The sequence below is a fragment of the Lepisma saccharinum genome, chromosome 7 (genome assembly GCF_977018435.1).
Source record: "Lepisma saccharinum chromosome 7, izLepSacc3.1, whole genome shotgun sequence".
Classification (NCBI taxonomy): Eukaryota; Metazoa; Arthropoda; class Insecta; order Zygentoma; family Lepismatidae; genus Lepisma; species Lepisma saccharinum.
The window spans coordinates 15,273,480-15,296,372 of record NC_139235.1 but is presented as its reverse complement, the minus strand read 5'-3'; the positions used below and the strand labels follow the sequence as shown (position 1 = coordinate 15,296,372).

The window sequence follows — 22,893 nt, the reverse complement described above, 5'->3', positions numbered from 1 at the left end:
CAGTGAGAAGAAGTATTAGATTCACCATTATGACTGTTTTAAAATATGTAGATGTAATATCTTCGTGTTTGCCATGTTTGTTGTTGTTGTCTTGTGTTAGACAGTTCTGAAGCAGCCATGTTATTTGCAAATGTTGTAAAGAGTTCTTACTTTTCATTTTTGTGTGGCTAAAACGCGATAATGGTTCATTTGAGTACTATTCTTGTACGGGGATACAGCAAAAAGATTCTCGAGAAATAAAAAATGGGTAAACATACAATTAATAGTTACTGTTGGGTTTCCTTGGCTTATCTGAAACAGTTTCTGCAAACTTTTGCACTTCTTATTACTACAGGGTTTCATTTTTGTGCTATTATTTGTGCATGGCTCCTCAGTTGTTGTCTTTTTCTTTTTATGCTGGAAATAATAAGAATCAAAAGTTTATTCAAGTATGAGTTGTACAGTGGGATCCATGAGTATTACCGTGCAAATTATCCATCACTATGTTCGTGAACTGACCCAATAAGAGCTTCAAGAATTAAAAGAAAACTCAAAACAAGCTGTTGACAACTTCTGCACCAGCATACATAAAATTCCATCGCTTTAAAACACATAGGATGTAAGAGAAATGTTAATGAAAATGGTCATGGACAATTTGCCAAGCAATACTAGTGGATCCCACTGTATAGCTGTCCGAATTACAAAGGAAAATGAAATATGTTTAGGAGCTAATGAGTGGTCATGGACTAACTGGGCTTCCCCGATGGCGTAGCGGTAACGTCGTCGCATTGTAATGAAAGGGTCTAAGGTTACTCCCTTGAACTACCAGCTGAAATTACAAGCGATGACATTTCTCTGAGTGAATAAATTGGACTTCAAGGTAAAAAACGTAGGCTTTAAATTTAATACAGCATTTTACACCAGTTTGGTATTTTCATTTTGTTAGTTTATTTATATTACATGTCCTTCAATTATTTAATTATCTCTAGAAAAATGACAATAATTTAACCAATATAAGAGAGTACTCATCAAAGGATCTTATGAACGCCGTCCCTGCACTTTGAAATTATAGACACTAAGGCACTGGGAAAGAGCAGTTAGATGTGGTCTCTTGTTGCGCACGCGCAGAACGAAATGTGCCGAGTGGGAGGGACTTTCTCTGCAACGTCACATGGAGAATGCGCAGTGACATGCGCCGTAGCTTCCTGCGTATGTGCAGAACGAAATGTGGCGAGTGGGAGGGGCTTTCCCTTCAACGTAACATACAGGATGCGCAGTGACGTAAGTCGTAGGTTCCTGCGCATACATAGTGAGTTAGGATTTATCTCTGCAACATGAATGCTATGTGAGCATAGAGGCGCGTCGTATCTTACTGCGCATGCGCAGAAAAAAAACATGGCGCAAATAAACCAGTTCTCTCTTCAAACAAGACTTTGAACTTTACCACAACAAGCAAGCGCTCAGGGCGTGCATTCTTCAACCACACATCTTAACCCTTCAGCACCAGATTCGGCAAAGTTCACAAGCCCAAGAAGACGAGACCAAACTAGGCGTACAGGAAACTGCAAAGAGAAATTCATGCATCGCCAACTGGACAAGCGAACATCGAGCTTTCTTGTAGCCTGCTGAGATCGAGCGGAGCGATTTCTGAAATTATTGCTGTTAGCTGCTACTAAGTTTGGACTCACCTTAGCGGAGACTCCAAGGTCCACGAGCAGCCACTCGTTGGAGGCCTTGTGGCGGGCGCACCAGGCGTTCGCCCGGGGCTGATGTATCCTCGCGTACTTAACATGGCATTCCTTGTCCTTATCCGTAGGGTAGCTGGAACTCGCTGACAACTGCCAGTCCCGAATTGCGCCACTCATTAACCCCAAGGGCCGAGAACACGAAGCTGCAATAAACAGAAAGCAATGATTTAAAAACTAAAGGTTAAAATTTACAAATATGCAAAGTAACAATTTGCCTATATTATTACACGAATGTGAAATGTGGCCCTTTACACTGCAAGAGGAAATCTCTAGCCTTCTTAAACCCGAAGGTTTATGGCTGCAGCAACACAAGCCTTCCATTTGTCCCTATCCTGGGCAACATCAATCCAATATTTTCCATCCTTACCGATTTCCTTTAGGTCCATCTCAACGTTATCCCTCCATCTTCGTCTTGGCCTTCCTACAGGTCTCTTACCATCAGGTTTCCCAACAAGAATCCTGTAAACTCTTCTTTCCTGTCCCATTCGTACCACATGGCCTGCCCACCTAAGTCTTCTGGATTGAATCATTCTACAGGGTGTCTCAAAAGTAATAGCGCAAACTGACACAGGTGAAAGTACACGATAATAGAAGCAAAAAAGTCTCAGTAAACATGGGTCCGCAAACGAACAGTTTTCGAGATAATCGAGAATGTGTGATTACAAGCCGCCACTGACTTCATTGTTTGTAAACGTCGTCCTAGTTGGTAAAGTGCTAATAATACAGTAAGAAAAGTCATTGGAGATCTCATTGCTTTCATTGAACATTCTACTTTGATTCCAAAGCCACCTCTCGGAAATGTTCTGTTTTGTAAACAAAGAGCAAACCTCGGACCGCGCAAGGAGTAAAGCACTCTGTGTTTACAAACTGCAATCAATGACGGCTTGTAACCACACATTCGCACACGTTATTAGCATTTTACCAACTAAAACGACGTTTACAAACAATGAAGTCGGTGGCGGCTTGTAATCACATATTCGCGATTATCTCGAAAACGGCTCGTTTGCGGACCCATGTTTACCGATACTTTTTTGCTTCTATTATCGTGTACTTTCACCTGTGTCAGTTTGCGCTATTACTTATGAGACACCCTGTAATAGTATCTGGACAGGTATACAAATTATCAGTTCTACTATACATTATGTAACCTTCTCCACTCACCTGTCTCCTCATCCCTTTTAGGTCCAAATATTTTCCTAAGGATTTTATATTCAAATACTCTTAATTATGTCCCCGAGTTATTTTTGATAAAATTATTAGTACACTATTTTGACCTAAAGAGGGAAAGGTTACATAAGGTGGTGACAGCCCACTATCTTTCCTTTCCCTCCTTGTCTATAGTTTCTTTCATATCATTCTCTCTAACTCTCTCCTCACTCGTTTCCTTGTTTACCTTCCTTTTCTTCTCCTTCTGTATCTCGTTTTTATATCTCTTTCTATTCCTTGCTTCTGTATTTCTTTTCGATTCTCGTTCTCTCTCTCTCCTCATTCTCACTCACTGCTTTATTTACCTTATTTTGTTTCTCTTTCTGTATCTCGATTATATGTCTCTCTCTTTTCCTTGCTTCTACATTAATCTTTCTCTCTCTCTCCCTCTCTCTTTCTCTCTCTTCTCTTTTCTATCTCTCTTTTTCTCTATCCCTTATTTCAATATTACACTTCTTTCCTCTTTTATTCCTATTCCATTCTCTCATTCTCTATGATGCTTTCTGTTTTCTCCCTGCATGTCTTTTCTACTCTAATCTTCCTTCTATTCCTTTCAAAATTTATTTTATTTCTCTCCCCCACCTTAAACACTTCTTTCTTTCTTCTGATGGCACACAACCATGACATCATTATATCTCACTTTAAGGACGAAACTTTCGATTTCGACCGCCCCTACTCCTTGGAAAATCTTCCAGGCGTCTTTGTATACGTTATATGGCATATTTCCTTCGTGGTTATTCTCTCGGGGGCCCCACGTGCAATGCTGCCCCCCTGGGTGAGCCAGCACGCCCTTGAAAGGTTCAAGCAGTTCGCTGCGTACTTGTGTGTAAAAAAAGGCCACGGTTTTGCGAAAAGTCATTTCAAAGATCTGCACAGCGAGGGGAGGGTATCTTAGCCGGCAGCCTTTGTAGACGATGAAAGAACAATTGAACGGTGTTTACCCCTGCGTAAAGCCCCCAGACATCATTCACCAAGTTTCCAGTAAGTTCCAGTTTCCTCTTTGACTTGGGAACCGCCTTCACCAGGAAACTTGCAACTTTAAGCTCAAGATTTCTCTATCTTTCATCAGAAGCAAGGGGAGATTTCTTTTCCTAAAAAAAAAGCACATACTATATTTCTTCAGCGGCGATAAATTCTCGACGATGCATGGGAACAGTGGCGTGGGGACGTTTCTGATCCCAGGACGCAACAAAATACATTAAGCCTTTTATAGTTTGGCACCAATGGCGTCCGCAAAGAGAGGTGTAAGGAGTTGCAGCTCCTTCCATATAAGATTGAAAAAATTAATATATTAATTATTACGTAGCAATTTATGGAAATTTATGATAATTATATAATTTAAAAACACGAAATGGCGTTTCTTATAGTGATTATTTTGTTTTAAATTACACTAAAGAACGCAATTACGGTTTGCCGACCTCCGTGGAGAAGTGGTTAGCACAGTGCGCTACGACGTTACCACTACGTCCTCAGGGAGGCCGAGAAAGAGAGAGGGGGGAGAGAGAAATAAAAGAAAGTCGAGGATAAAGGAGAGAGAGAGAGATAACTACATAGAGAGAGAAAGAAAACTACAAAGAGAGAGAAAGAAATAACTACAGAGAGAGAGAGCGAGAAAGAAAGAAAGCTACAAAGAGAGAAAGAAAGAAAGGAAAGGAGATATAGAAAGAAGCTCGAGTCAAAAAGAGAGAGAGGGAGGGAGAGACCAAGAGAGCGGGTGAAGAAAACTAAGCAAGAAAACATGACAGAAAAGAAAGGACAATGTAGTACACGAGATCAGGCAAGAAGAAAAACATTCTGCGACAGAAAGAAAAGAGAAAACCTAAAGAAAGAAAGAGAATCAGAAAGAGGTAAAAGGAATAGAAGTTACAAGAAAGACACATGGGGGATACTCGGAACTAATCTCCTTATATGAGCACAACAAGGAAACAGCCCGACCCTGTGACCGGGTGGTTTAACACATCGCGCTGCGACGCCAAGGGTCCCGGCTTCGAATCCCGCTCGGGCTTGTTTGTTTGTGAATGTCCATTAATCAATTTCATCACTCATCCCCATCTTCGGAAATTAGCCAAGAGGACCAAAACGCGAAGTAAAATAAAGAAAATCAACCATTCAATCAGGAAACATGCATGCCTAACACAGGCTTCGAACTCACCACCACCACCACTTTCCTGATGTGTCATGCTAACCATTCATTCATAGTGGTGGCTAACATGATACTGGAAATTCCAATGCATTCGTACTAAGTAATTTTCCTGCAATTACTTTTTTATGCTCATCCACTCCGAGCTATGGACCCCCTCTGAGATAATTAACATAATGACAACCTGTTAAGTAAGTAAGCTTTCATTGCTTTATTATTATACCTCAAGGTCGATGCGTCGTTCTAGATTGTCTCCTTTTGAATGTTAAGATTTCAATCAAGCAGTAGACAGACGCTCATGGGAAACATTCTTCATATTCATTTATTCTTGCTTGACGTAGGATATAAGAAGTTGCAAGATACTGAGTTTCTCTGTTGAAGTTGAAGTCCAATTTATACTCAGACTAATTGGGACCGGACCTACAGTTTAAAGTGAAATCTGCAATGTTATGTTGTGCTGTTTTATTTCGATTCTTACCAATTTTCCATGTTCACGTAATAATAAAAATAAATTGACCAAAATTTATAAAATATTATTAATAAATACTTATTACTATTATTAACCTATTAATTATACACATTATCAGAGGAAAAGGTCTAAATATGGGCCCCCTTTTTATGTTGTCTTCGGAGGAAAGAAATTAATATATCAAGCACCTGCCTTTAAAATGTATATCTATGAAATATATACTTAAATGTAATAGCATGCTAAAGTATAAAAGGTCTCCATTTTTTTAAAAAAAGAAAAGCAATTTCCAAAAAATTGTAAAATGATGTATTTCAAATTGTGGCCTAAATATGGGCTACTAGTGGCAATATCACAAAAAGCAATTATTTTTTTTAAAAAAAAAGTCATTTATCGCTAAAACATTAGAAAATTCATATTTATGAATAATTCGTTGTTTTGAAAATCCCGCGGAATGGGAAAAATAGAAATTACGAAAAACATCCAAATATTTGTTGAAAATGTGTTCTCAACATTAGACCTCATGTAATAGCCCATATTTAGACCATCATGCTATTTCTCTTCTTCAATTTATTTTCACTCTCTGTGGTACAAATTTCACAAACAAATCATGGCATTATAAAAGCCCACATTTGTTTTATATTCCGCTAATATCATAACCTATACAAAGCAGATGAGAAATCAGAAAACGCTGAGTTAAAACATACCTGCAAAAAGTTTTCGGAGGTCGCAATTCTATAACAGCGTCCAAGGCCGGAACTAAGCACCACTTTCTCTTGCGAATTGGCGCAGCAACCTTTGTGCTTGACAGATAACCAGTTCCAAAAGCCTCTGCCAGGCTGCAGCACCCGGCAGCGCTCATAACTCCAAAACCCATATTTAAACCTTCGCCCATATTTAGACCTTCTCCTCTAGTAATAGTGGTAGTAGTATTACGCGTGAGCACTTGCTTCGGACCCCTCACGAAATATAGTTCTAAATACATAAATCAATATAGTTGAACTGAAATAAACTCTCATTAAAAAAATATTTCAATGTTAATCAAAATAATTCAATTTAAATTCGGAAAATTTTTTAAAGGTCACAACAGAAAATAAGCGTTATCAATGCTTCTTGGGGTTTTAAATTAAATATATCTTTTGTACTACGATTCAAATTACGACTCTTTCAAACCTACAGCAGGACCTTAATTTTTGATAGTTGAAAAAGAAGCCAGTTGAAACTTTATTTACTGTGGAATAGTTGAGTCTAAGATACTGGGCAGGGTTTGATATTTGCAGTGAATATTGTGAAACAGCCAATATTGCTGTTTATTCTACTAAATGCTTTTACATTAAGTCACAAGTAAGCTGTTCTGTAAAAAGCGAACTATTTTAGGGCAAGCACGGGCTCCTGGCTTCTTACAACGCTTCGCCACTGGCCATAATCATAATTGCGAGTATGACATTAAGTATATTGTCTAGACCGTTGAAAGAGAATTCAGATTAGCAGGTTCACACACCTTATTTTAGAACAGGCTATTGCTGCAGTGTTAGTAAGCCGAATCGTTGTGATAAATGTACATTTTAGCTTAGGAAGCAAATTGGCACGGGCACAACACATCTGACAGGAGGAAGCGAATGGTTGAGAAATGGATGGAAATTTACAATTAATTGCTACTTATCTTCTGTAGCTTTTCACAACTTGTGCTTGTTATGCTTTAACAAAACATTCTGACGTTTGTTCTACGTACATGACGAATGCCTATTAGTGTTTGGTAAGGTTGGACTTCATTCAAGATATAAATTACGTGCAACCATACACCGTGGTGAAACTTCGGTCGAATTTCTCTTAATTAGAACTGCCACTGGTCGTTCCAACGCTAATCAAACTCGCCTTTCACAAAATAAGAAGAATTATGCAGACACATTCATCAAGACATTCAGATTATGTATGCACGGCTCTGAAACAAGGTGTATATATCAATGTTATTCCACTTAGCAACGGCATACTTTCAGGCGTGATATGGAAGAGCGTGTTACAAGACGTTAAGCTCTTCAGTGTTGAAATGGAGTCAATAATGAAACACCGAACGTATGGGTAATGTACCTGCGTGAGAAAATTAATGATCAATTACATGTTTCATATTTTGTATTACTTTAATGTTTCTATAATAGGTACTAATGTTAACCTTCATTTATCACCACTTCAAAAAGACAGGGAATTTTACTGTAAATATGTGAATTCCTTAGTCACACCTGCATCCAGCAACAGGACTGCAACTTCCCCCTAAGCAAGAAATTTAGTTTACACACACACATGTACACGCGCACACACTGTATATCTATGTATATCTATATTTATCTCTCTTTACATATTAATTATATGCAAAATAATATGTCTCAACCGCGTAAAGTTAATTTTACAAAGTTTTGTTACGGCAGTTTTTAAGTATGGATCCGATTTTTACTAAAATATCTACTTCATCGTTCGTTCTCATCGCGCCGATCACCGTGGCAAAGTTGCACAGCGTGCTACGACGCCATTGCCCTTGGTTAGGAACCCAGTGCGGGCATGTGTGTTCTTTGCGAGTGCCCCTGTAACCGATCTTGACGCACCCCTATAAAAGTTGACCCGCCCTCGCTGATGGAAAAAAGGGCGGCAAGAGAAGTTAACGTCTTTTCGAGTAAACGGTTGATGTGCGTTGCAGAAAAGACAGTCCGAGTCAATCATTGATACGGTTAGGATCCGTGTTACGTTGGTTATGGGTTTCGCGGACTGTGAAAAACTGTAATTGAACTAACGGCCATGATCTCTGCCGGAAAGAGAGATAGTGTCTATAGAACAAACTGTAAGTGAACTATCGGCCATAATCTCAGCCGGAAAGAGATATAGTGTCTAAGGAACGAACTGTGAGTGAACTATCGGCCTGTGCAGTATCTCTACCAGAACCTGAGAACAGGTTACTAAAGAAGAGAGGCTACATGTTTATTATGAACCAACGACAGGAGGATTAGAAGATTGAAGACATCGAACTCTGTATCAGCAAGATTTGTGCTTTCCCCCCAACTCCCCTCAAGTGCTCACCGTTAGTGTTTTTCAGCGTGTTTATCGCCAAGTGAATTGAACACCTAAGAAGTTACATCGAAGACGTAAGTACTCAGTGAAGTAACCACTAAGTTTGGTCTTATATCTCAACAAATTCACACCGGAAGCTGACTAATCTGTGTATTCCGGAATCGTTTGTAAACCACAGACGTCAGGTACCTGGGCCTTTAATATATATTAATACTGTATTTTGTGGTGTATAAATACTTAGATAGTTAAATATAAAAATTCACTGCTGGTCTCCTTTTGTGTGATTGACGTTGTACGACAGCTGAATTTAAATTGTGCTCTAATAAAAGCAAAACCGAAGAAAAAACGTTATACCCCTTCACCAATATCATCATATTATCGTCCCTCATCCTCATATTTGTGATTTGCCAAAAAGTGGCAGAAAATATCCAACTAACTCTCTAGCATTTTTAATTCGAAGGTTTATGGCTACAGCATCTGTCTCTATCCTGGGCAAGATCAATCTTTTCTATCCTTACCGACTTCCTTTAGGTCCATCTCAACGTTATCCCTCCATCTTCGTCTTGGCCTTCCTGTAGGTCTCCTATCGTCAGGTTTTCCAACAAAAATTCTGTGAACTCTTTTTTCCTCTTCCATTCGTGCCACATGGCCTGTCCTTCTAAATCTTCTTGATTTAATTATTCTAAATAGGTTCAAATATTTCTTTAAGGATTTTATTTTCAAATACTGTTAATTTATGTTCCTCTTTTAATGTAAGGGAACAAGTTTCAGATCCATATAATACAAGTGGCAGAAAAGGGAAGCAAAATAAACCAAATCAATCAATCCATCTCATTTTCGCGATTAACCCAATGGGTAGAAATTCGACGTAAAATATCCAAAATAGAAAGAGAAGCAGCGATAATAATTTATTAGCAGCCCCCCTTCATGCAAAACATTCTATGGTGCTTTCTGCAAAATTGCCATTGCATCCCACGAAAGAAATTTCCTCAAGGGTTCCACTGACAATTTCCACAGTTTCTGGGAATAAAGTTTCCAAGAGTTTCTCTACATAGGACTGCTCATATCTGCAAAATGGTTCCTCCAGCATCCATTTCATACATCTTCCCAACAATGGACAAGAGGCCCAATCCGCCATGCCTCGATTTCAGGACGTAAGCGATTGTTTTGGTACTTGGATTTGAATCGCAGAAGAAAGAGATAAATGACACATCCTGCTAGAAGGGTCTTTGGCGTCAACAGATCAGAAGATCTGATTGATGACAGGCTTGGAAAGATCAAACGAGAGATCACCGGACCTATTCCCTGCGTCGGGAACTGCAGATCGTCTGGTAAACAACTCAATAAAAAGAAGAGGAGGCAGACAGGGCAATAACGTAATGCACCGCATGATACAGCGGACAATTATAAAGTCATATGCGTCAATCACGATCACCCAGTCTGGGTCTTTCGTAAAGAGATTGTGAAGAGGAAACCAAATTTCAGTTCTTCAGGGGAAAAAGTTAGCACCGAGACAAATCTTGATTACAAGGCGCCGACGTTACCACTACGCCATCGGGGAGGCCTTTGGGTGTTCGTTCCTACGTTTACAATCTGTATGATTAGTTACAAAAAATAAAATGTGAAATACATGTTTTCTAAGAAGTATATATAAAAAATAAAGAACAAAAATAAGTTTGTAAACAAACTGTCAAGCACAAATTTGAAGGGTTATTGTAAATCCTCAGAGATGGATGGATGTTCCTTCATAGCCTGACACAGTTTCGTGATGTCTGGTTGTGAAACTTTCAAGCGGAGATTCGGCTCCAAATTTAGTCTATTATACAGATTTCGAACGAGTATTTTGTTTCAAAAATAATATGAAACAAAGATAAGAGTGTCAGTGACAAAATCAGCCTTATTTTCCTGTTGAGTGATACAGCTATGAAGTCTGAAACAATGAAGTCTGCTCTACAAACCTGTATCGTGTGGGTATTCCCGACATTTCTCGAGCTGATCGCGTACCCCCTTTAAGTTGTTCGTAAAACCGCTGGGGGTACGCGTACCAAAGTGTGAGAACCGCTGATCTAGATCATGCAATGGTCATGTATGATTTAGATGTTCATACATTTTGTAATGCTAAAGTGAATGTTACATCAAATTACAAATTTTGAATATATATAGAGTTTTGTATATGTCTGCATTAATATCATAAAAAAATCTAAAAATTATAAATGCAATTGTTATATCTGGTGCCGATATTAAGGAGGATAAAGAAGTTGGGAGAGATATTCCTTTTTTTATTGGATTCTTGAATAATATTTCCTTTGATTGGTATAAAGTGGACATTTAAATAATAGCATTATCAGCATCTTCCTGGTTCAGTATGCATTTTCACATAGGTGAATTAACTAAAATAATTTATATAAATGGTTGTTTAATCTGATGTGACCTGATCTCAATTTTAGTATTAATATTAAAAATTATTGGGTGTATTAAATGTATGTAACCATGGAGTCTTGTTACGTGTAAATAAAATCTACATTCAAAAGTTGTTGAAATAAAGGTGTATCATTAACCTGATGGATATAGCTAATTGGTAAGTCATGCTCGTCTTTATGATATTACTAGCTCTTTTCATGCGGGTATTTTCAAGTGATGTATGTTTCAAGAATGACAAAATAAAATTGTAGAGTGATTCGTTTTCAATTAATATGTATCTTTGAACGAGTGTTTACGCGTATTTAAGAAATTGATGATAAAATTATTTCTCTTTCAGAATATGGTAATGCTTTGTTCGTATTAGTACCAATGGAGCATATGGCGGTTACACTTAAACCCAGATACAACTTGTTTAAGTTACGCAAAAATATTAAAAAGATGCAATTGAAAAACTTTCAAAGTCTAATTACCATTATTCAATCAATCATTCAACTTCTCCACTACCAGACACTCTCTGATGTCGTTTGGGAGTTCTGAAAGTTTGAAGACAGCAAAGCGAGAGAAAAATCAAAAAGATAAAACTTCATGTCAAAGATAAGTTTCAAGTTTTTAAAGGGGTTGGAGTCGAAAGCAGCTCTTTTGCTAGCTTCACGTTGAAGACATGTGTTTTGAGGCAAAATCCTGCCTTGTTAACAGAACAGAAGCTACTTCCGTAGCAAGAAACGCGACATCAACTCGTACGTAAGCCGAGTCTGACGATGATTGACGCGGCTCGCTTCGACATGCTCCTCTCTGGATGAGAGATGCAAAGTGCTATGACGTCACCGCTTCGTCAGAAGAAGGGAGGGTGAGGAATAAGACGCTAAGCACCGATGCCAAAAAGCCTTTTCGTGTTTCTAATGGCTGGGGACCCCATAAAGACGAATTGCGTTAATACGTGCTGAAATAGCAGAGTGTGGTAACTTGATATTAACACGTGAGCTCACATGTGCTAAATGGTAGTCGAATACAGGAAACACTGCTTAATGGTGGTTCTACTTAGGAATAACGGCAATACACAAGTGATGGGCGAAAATTAGTAATTTTAGAAAAATATCTGGACCTGAATTAGCTGAAGGAAACGGTGGGTGCTAAAGATTACATAATTCTGAACTCTATAATCTGTATGGGACGGGCCATGTGGCACCACAGTTTCATTCTTGGGAAACCTGATGGTAAGGAATCTGTAGGAAGGCCACGCTGAACATCTGACCGGCAACAATAAAGTCATTGTCGACAATTTCTTTACATCATGGAAATCGCTACCATATTCAAAATTCTGAAAAATTACGTCTGTTTACATCTCTTTTGTAGAGCACCCAAGGGATTCTTCGCGTGGTTTACTTTCCTTGTCTAGATATTCGCAATAGTTTTGTGGCTACCTAAACTTAATGAACTATTGTGTTTTTTTGTCTGGAATCTAATTGGTGAGTTCGCTCTCTGTGGAGTGGGTTTGGTAAAATGGTGCAGACTGTGAATGTTCTATGAAGCAAACGAGAGAGTAGAAACAATGTCGTGCAAAATACTTGTTATGTTCTTTGATGTGCTATGTATTTCAGTAAATAGGCGTGCGCAGACCCTCTGATTAGGGGTAGGGCAACAGCCTTGATGAAAATTCAGTCGGGGAAAGAAAACCTCATTTCATATCATTGTTTTATTATATCGATGGGTACGAAAGAGGAGATTGCGACTGGACCCGCCTAAAATCACTGCATTAGAAGAATTCAAACTTCCCTGGCACCAATTTTCTCAGCCTCCCCTATTTCCGTTCTCTGTGGTTCAGATACTAATTTACATATAAACATGGTTCCGTACAGCAGATTCAAAACAAGTCCACATAATTTATTCATTTCCAACAGTGGCGGTGATTAGGGGCTAGTTGCTCCCCCACTCTTTGCCTCCGCACTATCGCCATAGGCGGAGTTCTGGCCCCCGAGAGAGAGAGAGGGGGGGAGGGGGAGAACTTAAAGAAGACTAAAAAAAATAACACATGATTAAGTTCAGTTACTACATTTTTGATATGAAGCCATACCGCAAATCTTGAAGTTTGGCATGTTGGCATGTGCTGTAATTACGCCGCAATAGCGGGTCTTAGACGATTTGATTGATGTGTACAGTTTGAAGAAAGAAAAACGTAAAATAACTTTGTGTTGAGTCAACAGTTACTGCTGAGGCATCAAAAGAACTTTTCAATTTAATTTTTTCTAAAATTTCTGAAACGTACTATTGTTCTGTAACTTTTTAAAAGTAATACGAGTATTGTATCAATAAAAAATAATGAAATGCAAAATGCAATAATTGTACTGTTTTGCTTCTTATAAAACTGACAACCAATATACTAATTAATATTTGTTTACTTAAGCGAGGAAATTCAACATTTTCAAATATAAAAGGCCTAAAACTCAGTGTTTTTAAGTTGTTGTTTTTTTTTAAAAAAAAAATTCCGGGGAAAGGCCTCCGTACCCCTTATAAATTAGTGTATATTCAATAACCCTCAGGTACATCATATGCTTCTCCCAGAGTCTGGCCCCGCCAAAGCAAAAGCTCAAACTCCGCCCATGACTATCGCCACTTAATGCCTTGTCTGCCAAGAAAAAGTAAAATGTACTTGCCCCCAAGTTTTGGCACCCAACTGCTGCTGATGATTTCCAATGTATGAGTAATTTATTCTGCAAACATTGGAGGTAACATCTAACGAATAAAGTGAGTGGGAATGTTAATAACAAGAAATTTTCTAGAGAACGACGTTAGAAAGTCCAATTACATTGGAAATAATGATTCCCCTCCCCCTCCATAGTTGCTTGGGACTGAAAATGCTTATTTTTATTTAAGAGCATACTGGGGGGAACAAATGTCCCCCTGAACTTGCAAGAACGCTTCACTTCAACCACAGCCCGCTACGCTTCATCACAAGCCTGAAACACTACTCTCCACACAGAGCACTATCTCCAGTCAAAGTTTTTCCATATACAAGATCTGAATCATACACGAAGACAACAGGGTGTCATGCAATGTTAAATATCTCACTTTGCTGCGAGACACATCCCTGACTTGAAATTTGTGAGAAGTTCTTATCAGAGTGAAGGCGGGAAGAAAGATGGGTGCGCGGGAACTGAAGAATCTTCTAGAAAAGCTCCCTTATATGTCCCGTAATCGACCACACTAGATCATCGTCATGATTTATACGTCCACTAATAGAAAACTTGGTACTGTAGTTAACTACTGGCTTACGATTAGAAACGCGACGTTGAAATATGGAGCCTTCAGACAGGGAGGTGGCGCCAAAGCTTCAAACTTTGTCCGTTACTTCTAGAGACAGTGTTAAACAAGGATAGTGTCAGCTAATGTGGCTCGTAAATACGTGACAAGGAAAGAAATTTCTGTTGACCGTTTCGCTGAATTTCTGTCGTCTGCAGAAACACGATAGCTGCCTCTTGTGAATATATATCATGGGCGTTGTGACGCAGCCCACGTTAGGCTGTTACGGTTGACAGACTCCCACCGAACCTCGACGTGAGTTGGGACTCGGCAATGTTTACACTGAAATAAGACATTACGATGTCCAGTTACATTAATTTCAGATAACGTGGTAGTTAACAGTGAAGATAATGTACGAAATAGTGATTGTGTTGTATTCGCGAACGGCTAAATACTCTGATGACACGAGTTTTCGCTAGTTTCTCATTCATCTCGTAAATTGTCTTCTTCCTTGCTTTGTTTTATTGTTCTCTTTCTTGAAACAAGAACGAAATGTAATGATTTAGTCACGGTTGTTGAAGCACAGAAACTTCTCTCAAGAACTTTCTCCCTTGCGGCGCCAGGTCCACATCTAGGGGTGCTGAAGGGGTGCGGAATGAAATTTAGGGGGTGCGATATTGATTGATTGATTGAATTGCTGTTTTAAGTCCACTTTATACACAGTAAGGCTAATCGGGACTGGACCTACAGTTTAAAGTGGGATCCGAACCACTGTGTGCCTCCACCGGGAATCGAACCCAGGGTGCGATGTCGAAAATAATGGAAAACTGAAATATGCATGCCCAGTCAACACACTAACGTTGCCACAACGTTGTATGCTTGTTGTATTTATGATGAATGTTGTATGTAGGGGAACAACGTCAAGGGCGCCGACTTTCCAAAATTTCTGTGGGTGCATATCAATGGCGGGTAGATCTGTAATTATCAAGTATTGTATACTTTAAACAACTTACATGCACAATGATTGCAAGAGGCAATGAATGATATTATCAACACGTTACTAAAAGAAAATACCACATTCATACAAATTAAAATGAAAAAATCTGCATAAATGCAAATAATTTTAATTGTATTGCAGAATGAACTATGCAAGGATTTTGTTGTGAGCAGAAACTACAAAATGACTAACTTTATGTACCAAATAATAATAATAATAATAATAATAATAATCTTGACATGTTAACTTTCAATATAAAACACATTCCTTCTTACGTCATTTGCACTTCTGAATTTGTTTGCAATTTTGGGAATGTCAATATTTTTAGTCATTTCTTTATGAACATGCAAAATTGCCAAATCATTCAATATTATTTGGGCCATTGTTTACCGCAAAATCGTTTTCAATCGTCTAAGTGCTGAAAATGACCGCTCAGAGGTACAAGAAGTAACAGGTATAGTTAAAATCACCCGTACAAACTTCACAAATTCTGTGATCATTTCACGCATGGGACCACTGTTTTCTCTACTTGAAATATTTGTAATGTCTGACAAGTTGGCCACTTTTTCTTTCTTCTTTCTACACACATCTAGAAACATGTCCCTGTCCAATGTTAGCTTGTCTTTATCAAAGTCTGTCCCATCTCAATGTTTTAATTGCTTATTATTTTTTGATAATGGCAAGTGAGAAATATTTATTTTATTTTATTTTTATCAAACTAAAAATCTTGTGGGTGCGGCGCACCCACAAGATTATTTATGTGGGTGCTCGAGCCCCGGAGCACCCACGTAGTCGGCGCGCATGAACAACGTTGTGATAACGTTGCATCAACGTTACAAAAAAAACATTCCACCGAATACGCTTTAGTTTGGATGGTCACCACCATGAGCGCCACAAGCGTCAGATCTGAGTGTTTGTTTAATCTGAATTTGTGTGTGCACTGACTACCAAACCTTATATTTTCTACAGCGTACACTAGATGGCAGTGCAACTCAAATGCAAAACAAACATAAGTTTTAGTAACACAAAAAAGGATAACTTTGATTGTAATTAGTGAAAAAATGAAAAAATACATCCTTCAAAAGATGTATGAATATTGAAGTTGTAAGGAAGATCAGAAAATGAAATGTGGTGAATACAAGTGAAACTCCCATGATAAATATTTTTATCCCAGACTATATAATCAGGAGCTAAGTACTGAAAAAAAATTTGATTACCAGTTGTAGGTAGAGATTGGTTAATTCATCAAACTCTCCAGACTAACAATTGCCTATTATGGTGGAGCAGGAAAAGTTTTTATAATATGTAAAGAGAAACTGTGACGTTACAAACATGAGTTTTTCCTGTTATGCATATGTATTATATACAAAAATGCCTTGGCAAGATTGCTAATAGCTTACCATGCGAAATAACCATATTTTAAATATGCATTGTTGTTATATTCGTAAATTACACAGGCAGCAAGGTAATGTTGCAAAACAGTTGTGGCAACGTTAACCCTTTACATACCTAACGTTGCTACATAATGCTCAGTATATGTTGCCACAACGTTGTCAACCTACGTTGCAGCAACGTTGAAATAAATGCCCCTTAAACGTTGACACAACGTTTTCACAACGTTGTATCAACATACATTCAACATTGTAACAACGTTAGGTATGTAAGGGGCTAACGTTGCCACAACGTTGTGGTAACATTACCTTGTTGACTGGGTGTATTCTTTAGCTACTACATTAAATACCAATCAACCTTTAGTTGATGAAAATATGCCAATAGTTTGATTCAATTTTGCTTGCTTGCTTTGACCCCAACCTGTTCAAAGAAATAAATATGGCTTCCATTTCAGACTAGCATTAATAGCTTTCTTGTAGTATAGAGTCACTCGGGGGAATATGCCCATCGAGGTTAAATGCCCACCCCCTGTATCTCGCGCAACGTTAATGTTATGACAATTCTGCGCATCTGCGTAGGCTGCAGGTTTGGAGCTTGTGAGAAGAATCTGAAGCCATCCAGAATTAATTTCATGAGGTAAGAAGACAATTTTTGAGGTAATAATTTTTTGGACGTTGCTGTATTAACAGTGTGCAATAGTATTGCGACACTCCTTCATTTAGCGAAGCTACAAATCGCCAAAAGAAAAACGTTGGGCGTATTCCCCCGAGTGACTTTACAAAAATTGTTGTGTCTCTTCAATACTTCATATTATATACGCTCATGACGAAATGGTTTTCGAAAGTCATAATAAATTACACTGCAACACAGAAAAACTGATTTAGTTGAATTAACAAAACACTTTTGGTTAAGTTATTTGGTCACTGGAAACAATAAACAGTACTATTACTAAAGTTGGTAATTTTGAATAATTTCTTTGGTAACTATAAGCACATGTGCTCGATTACTAAAGAGAATTCGGGCCCTCCCCAAAGCCGCAGTGGTAGCGTCGTCGCCTTGTAATCAAAGGGTGCCGGGTTCGATACCCGAGGGAGGCACAAGTGGTTCGGATCCCACTTTAAACTGTAGCTCCAGTCCCGATTAGCCTTACTGTGCATAAAGTGGACTTAGAACACAACTCAAGTCAACTAAAGAGAATTCATACAATTTAATACTGTCGCTTGTTTAAACAAGTGTTTGGTTGTCAGAAACTATTTTTACGTATTCCAAACTTTCTCTTCTGTGAAGAATTAATAGAATTTTCGATTGAAAATTGGTTTTGAAAAGGGGTGCAGAAGAAAATTAATGGGGTTCAAGCACTCCTTCGCACCTCCCTGGGGTTGTCTCTGTTACTCTGCCCCCTCTCTCTCGTCCCCTTCTTCATGTGCATTAAGGTTTAAATGTTTGTGAATGCATATCATTTTGTATATTTCACCAACAAAAAATATCAACTTGCCTAGCCTATGTGCTTCACAGACAATTGAAGTTAAATTTTGCTATATTTTTAAAACGTCACACGCGTAAAAAACATTATTGTTAATGCTTTTCATGCATTCAAGCTATATCATCATACCCAAGGTTTTTCATTTGTTAGCAGACAACACAAAATACTTCATAATTCTACGAGATTAGTACATTATGAATATTTAATTCCAATCTCATGTCTAGAACCATGCATTTTGTGTGTGAAATGTCACACATGTAATGCTGGAATGACCCATACTATGTTCGCTGCTGATTTCTTTATGAATACTCGTGTTAGACAATCAGGACAAACTTGTTGGTGAATTTTCTTGTACTATTAGGTAGCCCAAGCAATACATACATATTTTTCAAATTTCAAAGTAATCATATTACTATGTCGGAGATACCTTCCTTATTTGGGAAGTCACACAAAAAACCCCTACTTAATTAGTCTTTGGAACATGCGTGGTTGACAGTCACGTGGTTGAAGTTTTTTCCTTAGGGTTCATTCACCGAAAACTCTCAGCTAAATCTTGTTAATCTACAATAAGAAAAAACAAGATAGCATCTCAATTTATAATCTGGCTTTCTCTGTGACAAACTCTTCTGAACTAGACCAGGCTGTATCGAATACATCTAGCGAATCTCAACGTGGGTGTCAGCAAGAGAGGAAAGCACAGAGGAAAACTCAGTGCAACATGTTGTCACCTCATAAATATTCAGAGGACACCATGTCTTTCAACTGATAAGACTTTCGCCAGTTTTTTAACCTTGCTTCTTCCCTAATTGATCACAACTGTCCACTGCTTATCGCACTCAGCATAATTCGTAGGACAAATGGAATCATCCCAGATGAGGAGATACGTCATGTTAATTAAGGAAATGTTAATTGTCAGACAACAAGCAGGCTCTCGCAGGTTTCCTCAAACAGTTCTCAAGCGTCAGCCTTAAAAGGAACTCGTCAACCGGCTGGTATCACTCAAGTCCATCAACTTTCCATGTGCTCCTCGCAGTTAGATAAACCCAGAAGGAAAGGTTTGCAACATGTCGCCTTGTTCCCGCGGAGCGATGTGTCTTAATTAACATCAAGCAATATCTTCTGTCCGGCGAATGGGTCGAATGACATACGGCGGCCATATTGGTGGAAGAGGCTGAACGTGACCGGTGCCTTCGATCACCCGTTTCGATGTTACAACCTGTAATAGACGACACGTTCGCGCGCTTTCGTCACGGGAAAATTGCTACTGCAGCGCCTCTGTTACACATGCCAAAATAATAGACTTTTTTCAGACGGCAACTCTAGGAATTTTCAGTGGACGAGTGTGACTTGTTTCGGCAATTAAGAAGCAGTTGCAATTCACAGCATCTGCTGCTTTGAGATGAGGTCCTGTGTTGAGAACTGCGAACGCAGCCAAAGCCGTTCCAGTACTTATTAATACTGAACAAATCGGCCATTTTCTCGTTCATAAGATCATATTCTGAAGTTTTCCAAGGGATCGTTTCCATCATTGTTCTCTGCGAAGGTGTTTAATTCCGTTTAAAATCTCTCTCTCTCTCTCTCTCTCTCTCTCTCTCTCTCTCTCTCTCTTATTTTCCTCTCTCTCGAAAGAGAGAGAGAGAAGAAAGAGAGGGGAAAGAAGAGATGAAAGGGAGGGGAAAGAAGATAAGAAAGAGAGGGGAAAGAAGAGAAGATCACAAAAATGGAGGAGAGAGAGAGAGAGGAAATAAGAAGAAAGACAAAAATAGAAGAAAGAGGGAGGAAAGAAGAGAAGAAAGACAAGAATAGAAGAGAAAGAAGAGAAGAAGACAAAAATAGGAGAGAGAAAAGAAGAGAAGAAACACAAAAACAGAAGAAAGAGAGAGAGGAAAGAAGAGAAGATAGACAAAAACAGAAGAGAAAGAAGCGAAGAAGACAAAAATAAAGAAAGAGAGGAAAGAAGAGAAGAAAGACAAAAATAAAGAAAGAGAGGAAAGAAGAGAAGACGACAAAAATAGAGGAAAGAAGAGAAGAAAGGCAAGAATAGAAGAGAAAGAAGAGAAGACAAAAAGAAGAGAAGACAAAAAAGAAGAAAGAGAGAGGAAAGAAGAGAAGACAAAAAAAGAAGAAAGAGAGGAAATAAGAGAAGAAAGACAAAATAGAAGAAAGAGAGAGGAAAGAAGAGAAGAAGACAAAAATAGAAGAAAGAGAGAGGAAAGAAGAGAAGAAGACAAAAATAGAAGAAAGAGAGGAAATAAGAGAAGAAAGACAAAATAGAAGAAAGAGAGAGGAAAGAAGAGAAGAAAAGGAAGAACAGAAGATAAAGAAGAGAAGAAAACAAAAATAGAAGAAAAAGAGGAAAGAAGAGAAGAAACACAAAAACAGAAGAAAGAGAAAATAAGAGAAGAAAGACAAAAATAGAAGAGAAAGAAGTGAAGAAGACAAAATAAAGAAAGAGAATAAAGAAGAGAAGACAAAAATAAAAGAAAGAGGAAAGAAGAGAAGAAAGACAAAATAAAAGAAAGAGAGGAAAGAAGAATAGAAAGACAAAAATAGAAGAAAGAGAGAAAAATAATAAAAAAGAGAGAGTCAAATGAAATCCTTAATTTTAGGAAAATGGTTTCACTTTCTAGGAGAAACCAGCTATTTTCCTTACCTGTTGCCAGCTGAACTAGATGTAGCAGTTGTAGGACTTCACACAGCAGAAGCAGCAAAATGTCCCGGCTCATGTCTGCAAAAGGAAAGAAGAGAGAAACAATTGTAACTTGAGTAGCCCATTGTATGTATGTACAGACACTTTCCAATTGATGTGGATATTATATATCCAAATTGCATTTTCAAACATCTTTACCTCCAAAATGAAAGGATTGTTTTTTATATTTCAGTCGGCAATGGACATTTAAGACTAGTGTACCGTCGATAAGTCACACCCCCCGTAATTTTTAAAATTTTCAGCAGACGAAAGACACGAGTTTCTGACGTCATTGGGTAGCTTGTTTCGCGCTCTAGTGGCAGATACAGTGAACAAATTCCCGTAGAATTTTGATTTGTGGGAAGCTAAGGCGAAAAGAGAATTAATTGTCTCTTCAACAAGTGGTCAACAAGTGGTTTTCTTCAGGGAAACACAATTGTGATGATAAAAAATCCTACAACTATTACATTTAGGCAAACATTTACCAGAATCAAATTTGAAGTAACATCTTCGAGCTTTTTATTAAAGGAAAGATCATCAGAATCGGATCAATCAAAGCCGAGATAAATGGTGTTAAATGATTCAATATTCGCCGCCATTTTGATTGGATGTCATCCTGGACCGCTACCCTTGTAAGATTTCCATAATCTACTTTCGCGTTTCTGATTACGTGCTGTAAGTTTCATAAAGTCCCTCCATTTTACACTAAAACAAATGTCTGGCACAAAAACTTTAGGTCAAAGACAGGCACGTATCTAGAAATATGTTTCGGTGGGGGTCCGAACCAAGTCTCTCAGGAATAATAATAATAATAATAATAATGTTTAAATTAAAATAATTAAATTAAATCAAATTAATAGTAATTACAATACATAAATTAATATTATATTATCCTATTATTACACGATTAGGTAAAATGACTGTAGCTATAAAAATAGATATATGACAGCGCATATTCATTACGTAGCTTACCTTTAGTTAAGATCGGAACTATTTACATAAAACAAGTGCTCTGGCAATGAAATTAATGTCAAATAGATGAATAATTGAATATTTATCAAATAACAAAAATTATGTCACATGTAGTTGGAGAAAAGTAAGTTTCTGATTAAAAAAAAGTTCAGAGGAAATTAATAACCATTGATTATCGAACAAATGCTAATATTTCCATTATTTAATTTTAGTATTTTGTAAGTCTTTCGGGGGGTCCGGACCCCTGGACCCCTCCTAAATACGTCCTTCCTGTCCCTCAAAGCCGTGATCCCAATATAATCCTTGTCTTCCAATAAGTTCTGAGGAAATTATACAACAAATGCTAAACGAATATATTTTTGATTATTTAACTTTAGTACTTGATAAATCTTTAGGGGGGAGTTCGGATCCCCTGGACACCCCTAAATACGTCCTTTGTCAAAGAGGAGGTTAAGAAACACGAAACACATCAACTGTCAACTGAAAAATGTCAGTGCATTGATCATGTTTTCGATGAAAAAGAACAACTTTAAATTAGGAAGAGTACGAGGGGGTCTATTTATATTTTGAGCCTTGGCAACACTGATTGAAGTTAGGCGCGATTTGACGTTTGCACGGAATCGTCTGGCATTATTGACCATAACGTACTTCAAATGTTTTGTCAATAGCTTCATTTGTGTTGTTTATGTTGCCTTGGAGATGGCGCGACAACAATAAAATGGAATTAACTCGTGATCATTTTCGTGCGACGATTTTTAACGATTTTCGACGTGGATTATCAAGACAAGAGTGCATCGATCAACTTACTTCCACATTTGGCGATGAAGCCCCATCCTTTGCCACTGTGAAACGCTGGTATAACGAATTTAATCGTGGCCGCCATTCGCTCACCGACGAAATTCGCGAAGGTCGTCCAAAATCAGTTGTTGTTCAAGAAAACATTGATGCTGTGCAAAACCTAATACTGCAAGATCATCATGTGACATACTGTGAGATTGAGGCAACCATAGGCATTAGTTCCACCAGCATATATAAAATATTACATGATCATTTAGCTGGGAGAAAGGTATGTTCTCGTTGGATCCCACACAATTTGACAAAAACTC

The 22,893-nt window shown here is 38.1% G+C and overlaps 1 protein-coding gene across 3 annotated transcripts in view; it reads right to left on the bottom strand.

The window, feature by feature from the left end:
• The window catches only part of LOC145990145 (lactadherin-like), a 299,516-nt gene that overhangs the window by 42,121 nt on the left and 234,502 nt on the right, over window positions 1-22,893 (bottom strand). For all 3 annotated transcript variants that reach the window (XM_083125812.1, XM_083125810.1, XM_083125811.1), the window contains exons 3-4: window positions 20,780-20,854; window positions 1,668-1,870 (exon numbers count right to left, since the gene is read on the bottom strand). In XM_083125812.1, coding sequence (XP_082981938.1) covers window positions 1,668-1,870; window positions 20,780-20,852 — 276 coding nt within the window. In that variant the 5' untranslated portion in view covers window positions 20,853-20,854. The remainder of the gene's footprint in view (window positions 1-1,667; window positions 1,871-20,779; window positions 20,855-22,893) is intronic.